At 36.3% G+C, this 12,211-nt stretch overlaps 1 protein-coding gene across 1 annotated transcript; it reads right to left on the bottom strand.

Annotated features, from left to right (window-relative positions):
- Positions 1-1,121: 1,121 nt before the first annotated feature.
- LOC107841453 lies at positions 1,122-11,129 on the bottom strand. Its single transcript, XM_047396273.1, has 8 exons — positions 10,370-11,129; positions 8,705-9,047; positions 8,442-8,537; positions 7,962-8,078; positions 7,681-7,764; positions 7,500-7,572; positions 3,817-3,873; positions 1,122-1,693 (listed from the first exon to the last, which is right to left on the bottom strand). Exons 2-8 carry the CDS (start codon positions 8,978-8,980, stop codon positions 1,590-1,592), a joined length of 807 nt encoding a protein of 268 aa, XP_047252229.1. The 5' UTR covers positions 8,981-9,047; positions 10,370-11,129; the 3' UTR covers positions 1,122-1,589.
- Between the last annotated feature and the right edge of the window lie 1,082 nt (positions 11,130-12,211).

Raw genomic sequence — 12,211 nt, 5'->3', positions numbered from 1 at the left:
TTAGCATTGGAACTGACTTAGGCGGCGCCTAACCAATCACCTAAATTTGGTTGGGCGGCGCCTAACCAATCGCCTATCCTTATTGTCTCTCACGAAAATAGGCATAACTTTTCGCTCGGGTATTGGATTAAGACGAAATTGGTATCGTTGGAAAGCTACTTCAATTATCTACAATTTGGTGGGTAGAAATATGTAGAAATACCACATTAACATCGAGTTATACTTGTCCAAAGATGACCCTTGCAAAATCAAACACTAAAATTTGATGAATTCAAAAACTCTTAGCTTGTATTACCTTAAGTGACTCATATGTACATGCTTAATGTATCATAAGTTATCTTATCGCTAGGGTACTCATTGTAAGTCATGCACTAAAATGCTACTCACAGGATAAGAGGTTTCATACGTAGGAAAAATGGTTTGTCTCCTAGCTTAGAAACATACAGGGTATTACAGAAAGGTTTTGAATATCTATGAATAAAAGATCACCTTCTCATACCACAACACAATAGCATCCACAATGTAATCATTAAAGAGTCTTTGTTTAGGGGGAGATTTCTCTCAATAGGTTTTATGTTTGTTCAATATTAGTTTTTGATATATAGGTTGTTTGACCAAATAATATCAATAATATATTTTTAGTATTATTTTCTTTGTCATCTGATTTATCGTCTCATGATTTGCAAATTTTAAACCTCCGCATGACGCCCTCTCGATTTTGAACCCAACAAGTAGTATCAGAACCTATAGTTCAATGATCCGATGGTTCAGATTGAGGACATGTTGAAAACAAAGTTGCAACAAATTTGACGATAATGAAGATATATGTCCAAAAGTTACATGTGGAGATAATTGTCAATCATATTTTCAACAATCTTACTGTCACATATTTGAAATAAAGCTCACTTTTAACCCTGCAAAAGAGTTCCAATATTTTTAACCCGACAAGGGCTAATATATTTTTTAACCCCAAAAGCTTCATTTTTAAACATGCCAAACAGTAGTGATATATGAAGAATATATATGAAGAACGAAGATCATGCACAAGAAGGAGGATCAAGAATATTTTGAAGAAAATGAAGCAAAAAATGGGAGATTTGTTAGGATTTTTGCCTTGATTTTCTTACTATATTAAAGTTTTACTTTTTCTTAGAAGGAAAATAAAAATTATTATAATTACTTTTAGTTTTCCTAAAAGAAAAAAATATAATTTTTTTTCATATTTAGCTAACCTCTTTCTTGAAAGAAAGGTTTTGAATATCTATACATAGAAGACCCCTTCTTATACCATAACACAATAGCATCCACAATTTAGTCATTAAAGAGTCTTTGTTTAGGGGAGGATTTATCCCAATAGGTTTTATGTTTTTTCAATATTAGTTTTTGATATGTAGGTCGTTTGACCAAACAATATCAATAATATATTTTAGTATTGTTTTCTTTGTCGTCTAATTTATCGTCTCATGATTTGCAAATTTTAAGCTTCTGCATGACGCCCTCTCGATTTCGAACCCAACAAAAAAATCAATTGTCAACTGCATTTTGGAGAAAAAGGAAAGGAGATATGAAAGCATGAAAAGCAGGCATATTTAAAACTGGAAATCTGTTTTAAATACATGATTAATAACCTGAATTGGAAGAGTTATCAAGCCACCACAACAGAAACCGGTAAAGAAACACTCTGGTGATATATCTGCAATATGGATGTATGCGCAGAGAAACGATTGAAACGGTTAAAAATATCTATTTATTACGGGAGAATGCATTTAGTTGCTAACCATTTCTATATGGGATAATGTTTGCAACATATCCATCATAATAATCTTGAGATGGATTACACACATTATACATTTTGTAGGAGAAAAATAAACAAATATCTAAAAAAAGGACTAGAAGCAAAACGCTATTATTTACGCTATTATTAAAATGTTGTATCTAGATCTGAATACTAAATGATTAATACTATTTGTTTTTTAACATCTTAAGGCATGTTATTTATTTATTTATTTGTAATAAATATGCAATTCAAACTTAAAAAGTAATAAAATATTATATTATATGGAAAACATATTACATAAAGTATTAACTTAAACAACAAAATTATTATTTGAGTGATAATTAAAATATTTAAAGATAAATATATCATGTTAAATATAATTATTGAATTATTTAAATTACTAAAAAAATATATCGATTAAAAATTATTGTGATATGATGTAATTATAAAAAATTAAATTCAATATAAAGTAATCTGTTAATTAAACTGATCCAACAAACTAAAATAATTAATCAGATATAATTTTGACTTAGATGCATAAATATTAAAGTATTTGAATAACTAATTAATAGAAGAATGAACACATGTTTATTTGTTAACCATGAAATCTGAGTGAAAATATTATTAATAAGTTCAATGTTACGTTATGAACAGACACACATAAGATTCTATTATCCAAAGAATTACAAATTTTATAATCAAAATAAAAAATTGCAAGCAGAAATTTAGAGTTTAGCAAATAATGAATACAAAAATTAATAACTAAAATATTTATAAAAAATTTTGGTGAATCATACCTATAAAAGAAGGAAAGCAAGTGAAGAGGAAGAGAGGGAGAGATAACATGAAAAGAGAGGGAGAGATAACATGAAAAGAGAGAAGAAATAATGAAGTAAGAGAGTTAGGGATTATGTTTCAAAAAGAGTCTGAATGTTTTTCAGACTTCTTTTCATATCACATCCATTAAGATGTTTTCAGATACATTAAAAGGCTCTTTTAAAAAACAAATGCATTTAATAGATTGAAGCTGAACCATTCAGATTCATATATCTATTAAAGTGAAAATAAATAGGGCAATTGACAGGCCAATTTTAGAATGCTCAAGAAGCAAAGACCATTTTTTCGAAGTTATGCATAATCAGTAAGATCAAAAAAGCAGTCCATGTGCTTAGTGGTAGATTTCAGCTTGAGTTCCCTTCCTGAGTAACGGTTTTAAGTAGTACAGACGAAATCTAAAATTACGAATTATATATATATACTAATTTTTTAGAACGTGCATCGCACATTTATCCCTAAATACTTTCTACGAATTTCATATTTTTAAAATTAAGTTATATATCATGTTTAGTTAATCCCAAACCTTACAATTTTTTTTTAAATTTCTGGATATCTCATTTGAGGTTTTTGGGTTGTCCTCTTTTAGTTACGAAGGGTTAGTTTGTTTAGATGGCGGGAAAAAGAATCCTATTTTGTGTGAGGAAAAGTTTTTTTTTTTTTGGGTAATATAGTCAATATTTAATATTAGTAAAATAATTAAAAAAAAAGTGAAAATAATTTTGTTTAAAGTGGACACTTTTAATAACGAACAAAAAGCTCAAACAATATTTTTAAGGCGCTGCACACTTTTAATATATTATACATTATAGATATATATAATCCTTTCAGACAAGTTGTGCGGGAAATTTGTTTGCATTGCATTCTCAGGGATTGAATTTCTAGTCAGAGTAGGCTTTGAAATAGTAAAGGAACATTGTAACTGAGGGTTAATGGGTTTGTCCATCTTGAGTTTCGTAGCAGGAATTTTACACTAAATATATCAATCGTTTCAACGGTGAGATGAATTTATCAGAACTTCTAATCTAAGCATTGTAATTGACCATCCCAGCATATCTGACACCTTTTGACTGAAGGTAATCATATTATACCACAAAACTTGTAGTACCCAAAAGGAGGGAACGAGAAAGTAGCAAAAGGCGGTTAACTGTTGTCTGTTGTAATCCTTGGAATGTTAAGTAGGAAAATAGAGAAAGATCACTTACCAGAGCCCCTGCAAGGAAAAGCGGTGGGATTTTTCACTACAAGAGAAAACTGTTCCACTGCGTCAGCGTAGGAAAACCCACCAATAAGCAATTAAGGAAGCTCAAGGAACAAGAAGATCATATTAGTTGCTACAAGTATTTTCCAAAAATCTGAAACTACAAGAAGAAAACTCAGCTGTTTTAGAATGTGAGAAAAAGTTTATATAGACATAAGGATTAAGATGGACCAGAAGTATGTGAACTCTTAATATACAACATAAATTTTGAGGTAGAGCACTAATTTCGATCTAATATTTCTAGAAAATAGAGAATCTTAACAAATAATTAAATCACACTCCTTCGGGCACCAACATAGAGATATGATAGTACTGATGCTACATTAAGATCATAGTAATGAGTGCGCACGTATCCAATAAAGTGGGTTGAGAACCATGAGGTTTCAGATTCAATTCCCTACAGAGCAAAAACACTAGGTGATTTCTCCTATCCGTTCAAACCTTGGCAAACAGAATTACATGGTACCTGTGCTGGAGGGAGGTAGCAGGTATCCGTGGAATTTATAGTTAAGGTTCGCACAAGTTAGCCCGAACACCACAATAATAAAAAAAGTGTGACCATATTAGTACCACCTACCAACAAAGGTTTCACAATGATTAAAAGTTTTCACAATGCAAGAGACATTGGAGTAAATTCAGCATATTGTAACTCACCAAACTTCAAGAGGCCAAGTGGGTAGGGTCTAAGGCTAGGGATGTGGACGGTTACAAGGTTTGGTACTCTGGGAGCGAGAGGCATAGGAATAGAGTTGGCATAGAGCTCAGAGGTCAGGTAGTAGAGGTAAAGAGGATCGGCGATAGGTTGGTGACTATTAAGTTGGTCATTGGGGGGTTTACCCTGAACGTGTGTAGCGCTTATGCGCCGCAAGTGGGCTTGGATGGGGAGGAGAAGATGCAGTTTTGGGAGACTTTGGATGAGGTGGTGAGAGGCGTGCCTAGCTTGGAGAAGATTGTTGTAGCAGGAGATTTCAATGGGCACATCGGGGCGTTACCGGGAGGCTTTGGTGATGTGCATGGTGGTTTTGGTTTTGGGGAAAGAAATGAAGAGGAGGCTACTCTATTGGATTTTGCGAGGTCCTTTGGGCTGGTGGTGGTGAACTCGGGCTTTCCGAAGAACGACGATCACCTTTCGAAGCGCGATAGGCAAAACCTAGATTGACTTTTTATTGCTTAGGAAAAGGGATAAGGTGTTGTATAAGGACTGTAAGGTCATCTCGAGTGAGAATATTTTCACCCAGCATAGCTCTTGGTTATGGATTTGGGTATAAAGAAGGATAGGAAGAGAAGGGGTGAGGAGTGTAGACCTAGAATTAAGTGAGGCGGCTTGACGCCAGTGAATGCGTGGGAGATAGGGGAGAAGTTGACGGGAATGGGGGTGTGGGAGTGTAGGGGGGACGTGGATAGTATGTGGGATAGGGTGGCTAGGTGCATCAGGGAGAATGCTAGTGAGGTGTTGGGTGTTTCTAGGGGCCGGGTCGGGCATCATCGGGGGGATTGGTGGTGGAATGAAGAGGTTGAAAAGAAAATGGAGACCAAGAAAGGGGCGTATGCTAAGTTGGTTGAGAGTAAGGACGAAGAAGAGAAGCGGGTAAACAGGAAAAAGTACAAGTTAGCTAGAAAGGAGGCTAAGTTAGCAGTTACGGCGGCTAAGATAACAGCTTTTGAGAGCTTGTATGCAGGGTTACAGGAGAAAAAAGAGGAAAAAAAGTTGTTTAGACTCGCTAAGGCTAGGGAGAGCAAGGGTCGTGACCTCGACCAGGTGAAGTGCATTAAGGGGGAGGACGGTACAGTGTTGGTGGAGGACGGCCACATTAAGAATAGATGGCAGTCGTATTTTCATAGGCTCTTGAATGACGAAGGGGATAGAGCTATCGTGTTAGGGGAGCTGGAGCACTCAGAGAAGTGTCGGGATTTTAGTTATTGTAGACGTTTTAAGGTAGAGGAGGTTAGAGAGGTTGTTCGCAGGATGCGAAGAGGTAGGGCGACAGGGCCTGATGAGATACCAGTGGATTTTTGGAAGTTTTCTGGCAAGGCTGGTTTAAAGTGGTTGACTGGATTGTTTAACAAAATTTTCAAGACGGCGAAAATGCCCGAGGCTTGGAGGTGGAGTACTATGATCCCTCTTTATAAGAACAAGGGTGACATTCAGAGTTGCAATAACTATAGGGGTATTAAGTTATTGAGTCACTCTATGAAGATTTGGAAGAGAGTGGTAGAAGTGAGGCTGAGACGGATAATGTCTATTTTGGAGAACCAGTTTGGATTTATGCTTGGCCGCTCGACGACGGAGGCAATTCACCTGGTACGGAGGCTGGTGGAATAGTATAGGGAAAGAAAGAAGGACCTGCACATGGTGTTTATCGACTTGGAGAAGGCATACGATAAAGTCCCCAGGGAGGTGCTTTAGAGATGCTTGGAGGTGAGTGGAGTTCTGGTGGCATATATCAGAGCAATTAAGGACATGTATGAAGGAGCTAAAACTCAGGTGAGGACGGCGGGAGGAGACTCAGAGCATTTCACTGTCTTGACAGGATTGCATCAGGGATCTACTCTTAGTCCCTTTTTGTTTGCTTTGGTGATAGATGTGTTGACGCGGCGTATTCAAGGAGAGGTGCCTTGGTGTATGCTTTTTGCAGATGATGTAATTTTGATTGATGAGACGCAGGGGGTGTGAATGATAAATTAGATGTGTGGAGACAAACTCTTGAGTCTAAAGGGTTCAGGTTGAGTAGGAGCAAGACAGAGCATTAGGAATGCAAGCTTAATGACGTGAGGCTGGAGAATGAGGTGGTAGTGAAGTTGGAATCACAGGTGGTATGTAAGAGGGATAGTTTCAAGTATCTCGGGGTCGTGATTCAGGGTAACGGTGAGATTGACGAGGATGTCTCGCACCGTATTGGGGTCGGATGAAAGAAGTGGAAGTTCGCTTCGGGGGTGTTGTTTGACAAGAAGGTGCCGCCCAAGCTTAAAGGCAAATTCTACAGGGTGGCAGTCCGTCTGGCCATGTTGTATGGAGCGGAGTATTGGCCAGTTAAGAACTCCCACATTCAAAAAATGAAGGCGGTGGAAATGCGGATGTTACGTTGGATGTGTGGGCTGACTAGGGGGGATAGAGTTCGGAATGAGACTATCAGGGAGAAGGTTGGTATGACTCCAGTAGAGAATAAGATGCGGGAAGTCCGATTGAGATGGTTCGGACATGTGATAAGGAGGGGCATGGATGCCCCAGTTCGTAGGTGTGAGAGGCTAGCTTTGGATGGTTTTAGGCGGGATAGGGATAGGCCGAAGAAGTACTGGGGAGAGGTGATTAGGTGGGACATGGAGCAGTTACAGCTCACTTGGTGGGGGTATTATTCTTGTTATGATACCTTGTTTCATGCTTTATTACGAATCTATTTACTTTTCTCTGTTTTCTATTACTTGTGGGTGTCATATTTATGTTATGCCATCTTGTTCCATGCTTTACTATGTATTTGTGTAGTATTCCGTGTCTCGAGCCGGGGGTCTATCGGAAACAGCCTTTCTACTTCTTTAGAGGTAGAGGTATGGACTGCGTACATCTTACCCTCCCCAAACCTCACTATGTGGGAATACACTGGGTTTGTTGTTGTTGTTGTTGTAACTCACCAAACCTAATGAGATCCCCATATTTTTGTACAGCGTTTGTGATATCTCTTGCCTTCTGATTTCTGATCCCTAACTACAACCAAAACAAGTCTGAATTTCCAAAATCAAGTTTACATATGTTTAAGTAAGGAAGGAGACATAATATTTTAACATGAATGAAATTCTAGTAGCCAAAACAAACCTTTGGGCAAACATCACTGGATGCAGCAGATTGCTTAAAAAGCTTCCCAAAGTAAAAAGGTATCATATCGCTGATACAAATATCCTTAAATTATGAGAATCCACAAAAACATTAACATGGTGGGAATCACTATTGCTACATAATCTATATTTACTGGCACCAAAGGTGCATAAAATTTTTGGATACAACAGAAGAAAACGAAGGTTGTGCGCTCTGCAGATTCTTGAAAAGTTGGTATGCACATGCATTCATCATAATTACTCAGAGGACACAGTTTCAACTAACCAGTACACCCTGAGAATAGTGGATGTTATATATGGAGCATTTCTGGAAAAAGAGTTCACTAGTGATTTCCACGTCCCATCTAGAACAAGCATCCATGCTATAGAGATTCCAACCTACTCCGTTCGTCAATAAATCTGACTTTAATAGTGAACATCATAAGAAGGACAACATGCCAACTAAGTGCCTATTCAAAGACACTATATAACAACATATTTCTAGCTTGTTTAGACAGGGTTCTAGATTTTTAACTTTGTAAAATTTAAAGCTTCTTTACAATTCTTTTCCCCACTTGGCCTATCACTTTTACCTCACATCACTAAAGAATAAACTCTAAAGTCGATAATTTAGATAGGAATGTCAAATCAAAAGAAGAAAAATAATCATAGGAAAACTATAGTATCTGCAACACGACTATGAATCAAACGACTTGTTAGCAGGGGAGTTCATGAACAGAAGTACCAGCATAGGAGACGGACCCATATATTCAAAGCCTCCTCACTGATAAAAAGTCCAAAACCATCTGCCATCAGAAGCCAAAAGTAGATCCATCCAAAGAAGGAGAAGTACAAGGGCTTAATAACGTCCGAGTACAGGTAATAGAAGAGAGATCCAAGATATCAATAAATTAAGCATCTATCATAGTAGCAGAATAAAGTATAATAAACGGAGGGTTTTTTGCTACTTAGGTCTCGATGAAACCCATGGTGGATGAAAAGTCGCAAGGATAATTAGTTGCTTACCCTGGAGCATATTCCGGCAGCATGACTCTACAAACAAAAGCTTTGAAAGAAAAACGAGGAGCAGGTGTAGAAGTTATGGAAGATGATGATCCATCAACCAAAAATTGAATCCCAAAATTTGATCCTTGATTAGGCTGCTTAGGACCTATGGCTAGGAATGTAACTGTAGCAGCTATACCTAGCACAATTGCCAGTTTTGCCAAAAATGGACTTCCTGTGCGAACAGTTTTATCGTCCAGACTACCAGTTAAATCATTGGAAGCCTTATTCACCATCTCCTCAGCATCCTCTAACTGTCTGGCTTTATATTTTGTAGCACTAACAAGCTGAAATCTTTTGATCCTACACTTGAGTAGAGAATTTTCCATCACTTATACATTGCACATTACAGTGCATAGATAAGTTCAGTACACTGAACATGTTGATTAGCTGTTTAGACTTAAATTCCATTTTGGGGGTTATACAGGAGAGTCCTCTTGGAATTTCTAGGTGATACATAAAAAGATACAATAAAATTTTAAGTAACAATAGATAAGATATTTCCATGTACATTCATTTCACACAATGTAGAGGTGTCTTATGTTATATATACTTTTCAAAATATCCAATTAGATTGTCTTTCATAAGTTTTTTTAATAATATTATTTCTCAATTGTATTTTAAAAAAGGTAGTACGGATCGACCTTCTTTCACAAGATCTGCCACTGCTTTAAGCAGAGGTGTATTTTACATAGCCATAGATGTTTTCAACATCTTTATGTTGGTGAACAAAGATTGGACGACATTCCTATGATTTCATGATGATTCCCATGCTACTGAATTATTGATGTCCAATATGACAAAAAATATTGCGCCGCAAATAATAATAAAAAGATTTTGGAGACATCTGAGCATCCACCTACCTTACCTTCCCTTTCCTCCCTTTGGAGTAGTGACAAAAAAAAAACAAATAACCGGTTCATAAAAATCCAAATTAGTAGGGTTTCATCCAGAATTTTCAAGCTAATTTCCACAACAACATACCCAATATAGGTCCACAAGTGCAGAGGAGAGGCAACCTTACCCTCTTTATGGGGTAGAGAGTTTGTTTCCAGACTCAAGAAAATCATTTTTCAGAATAGGTTCGAAACAAATGCAAGAGTGAAAAAAAAAGCTATGATGAAAATATTGAATAGAACAACGTACTTATAGTAAAAAAAAAAAAAAGATAACCAAAGTAAAGAGAGAAAATAGTAACAAATGCGAAGAAAATTTTCAAATTAATTAGGATTACAAAAAGAATCCATTGTGCATATTTCCCGCAGTGTTCAGTATCACCATAGTTAAACTTAAACCATATTACACATACAACAACCATTGTCCTCTGTCCGAAAAAGAGTTGAGTATACTTTTGAAGTTTAAATGTGCAGAGCTGGCAGACACAGCAAAAGGAAGCAAATAAAGAGAATCATCAAATGGACTGCAAAGCTTCAAAATGTCAAACTCTTGCAATCTTGAAAAGTACAAACTGAGATCCAAAATACACAGTGATTGCAAATGTAAGTGCGCGCGCATACACACAACTAAGTAGTGGATGCAACCATACTTCCTAAATATTTACTTAATTAAACAAGAAAAAACAATCGGAAGTAGCAGCATCCTGATATAAGAAGCTGGAAAATTACCTAGAGGAGGAGGAGGAGTTGTACTGCTGCTGTGCACGTGAGTGTTTCAACGCTCTTCGACGAATGTAAGAAAAACCAGCGAGCTAGTTAAATTCTCGCGGAGTTGCTGATTGAGTGGAAGAGAGTGGAAGAGATAGCAATATTTGGTTATTAGATAGAGCCACCATTATATGATTGACGCGCTCTTCTGTGGCAGGCTGCTGTAGCTCGTGGTGGTGATGGTTTGTTTACCGCCCGGGGGGAGGGGGGAGGGGGGAATATGGTTAAGGTAGTGTATATGCTAAAATGTCAACTGCTGTCTAATTGCCACGTGTGTTTGTGGACCCATTGAATTGATACTACCATAGTTGTATCCCTTGCGTTTGAGATACTTCAATCTCCACTCTTCTGGGAAACGAATTTAGATGGTTCACATAATTTTGCTATAAACTATGGATCCCATTTGGCCATAAAAATTATTCATTCTATTTCCAAAATAATTCTTTATTTTATTAAGAAAATAAGTATTTATTATGAGAACTTTAAATTCAACTTGAACATAGATTTCAAATTAGAAAAATAATGTATGACTTGTTTTTCAACCAACGTTTTAAAAGCTGTTTTGGGACTTGCCCTTGGTTGGGTGATACGATCCTAGTTTGACAACTAAAATTGATATTGACAAGGAGTCGAAATAAGGAAAAATATGTGGATTAGCACAAATCAATTCAATTTTTGGGCAACAACGGACTCTATACCCTCACCTCCCTATTAAATTAATCAACAAAAATTAAATCAACTTAATCAAACAAAAGAGAAAACCAAATGAAACCACAAATGGATGACTCTTTGATTAATCAAGCAAAAACTGTTAACAAAAATTAAGAGAATCCACCACCAACCACTCAACAAAACTATTAGGAATCCACTCAGTAGTTCTACTAGGAATCCATCTAGTAGATTTAACTACCCAATTGGGAATTCATCGACTACATAAGTATCAACTATAAGTCTTCATAGACAAATCTTTATCAATCAACAACTTGGGAATGCAAATGACTAAGGTTGCATTTGTTTTTACTAAGAATCAGATGTCTGAATCTGAATGCAGATCTTTATGATTAAGATGTTGTCTTCAGATTTGAAATCTGAATGGTTAAGATTATTTGTTTTTCAATATCTGAATATGTAAAATTTATTTAGTTGGATACATAATAAAAAAATATAATTTAAATAAAAATAATTATATATTAAAAAATATTTAATTTAATACAATAAAGTTATTATTTGATTGAAAAAAATATTTATATTTGCTAGTGATAATGGAGATGGTTTGTAATGGTTGTGGTAGTGGTAATTATTGATGTTAGTGATTATTAATATTGGTGGTGATAGTTGTGATGATAGAGATGTTTAGTATTGTAGTGACTATTATGATGGTGACGATTGATAGTGGTGGTGGTAGTGATGTGATGTTGGTTGATGTTAGGAGTTGGGGGTGTTGATTGTGATAACTTAATGATGAATGCATGATGATTGACGATGTGTTGTTGGTAATTGGAGATGTTGTTAGAAGTGATGGTGGAGATGATTATTAGTAGAGATATACAGTAGCGATGATGGTAAAAGCAATGGTAGAAGTAGCGACACCAGTGACAATGTTGGTGATGGCCGAAGAATGTATGGATGTTGATGATATGTTTTTGCTAGTTAGTAATGGCACTAGTTGTAATAGATGAGTTAGTTAATAGTTGAGATTAGCCAATAGTCGTTGATGATAGTGGTGGTGCTGGTGGTGTTGGCATTGGCGTTGGCGTTGACGTTGACGGTGGTGATAGTGATGGATATAATCAAAATATTGGG

The sequence above is a fragment of the Capsicum annuum genome, chromosome 9 (assembly GCF_002878395.1).
Source record: "Capsicum annuum cultivar UCD-10X-F1 chromosome 9, UCD10Xv1.1, whole genome shotgun sequence".
NCBI classification, from domain to species: domain Eukaryota; kingdom Viridiplantae; phylum Streptophyta; class Magnoliopsida; order Solanales; family Solanaceae; genus Capsicum; species Capsicum annuum.
This window is presented reverse-complemented; position numbering and strand designations above follow the sequence as displayed.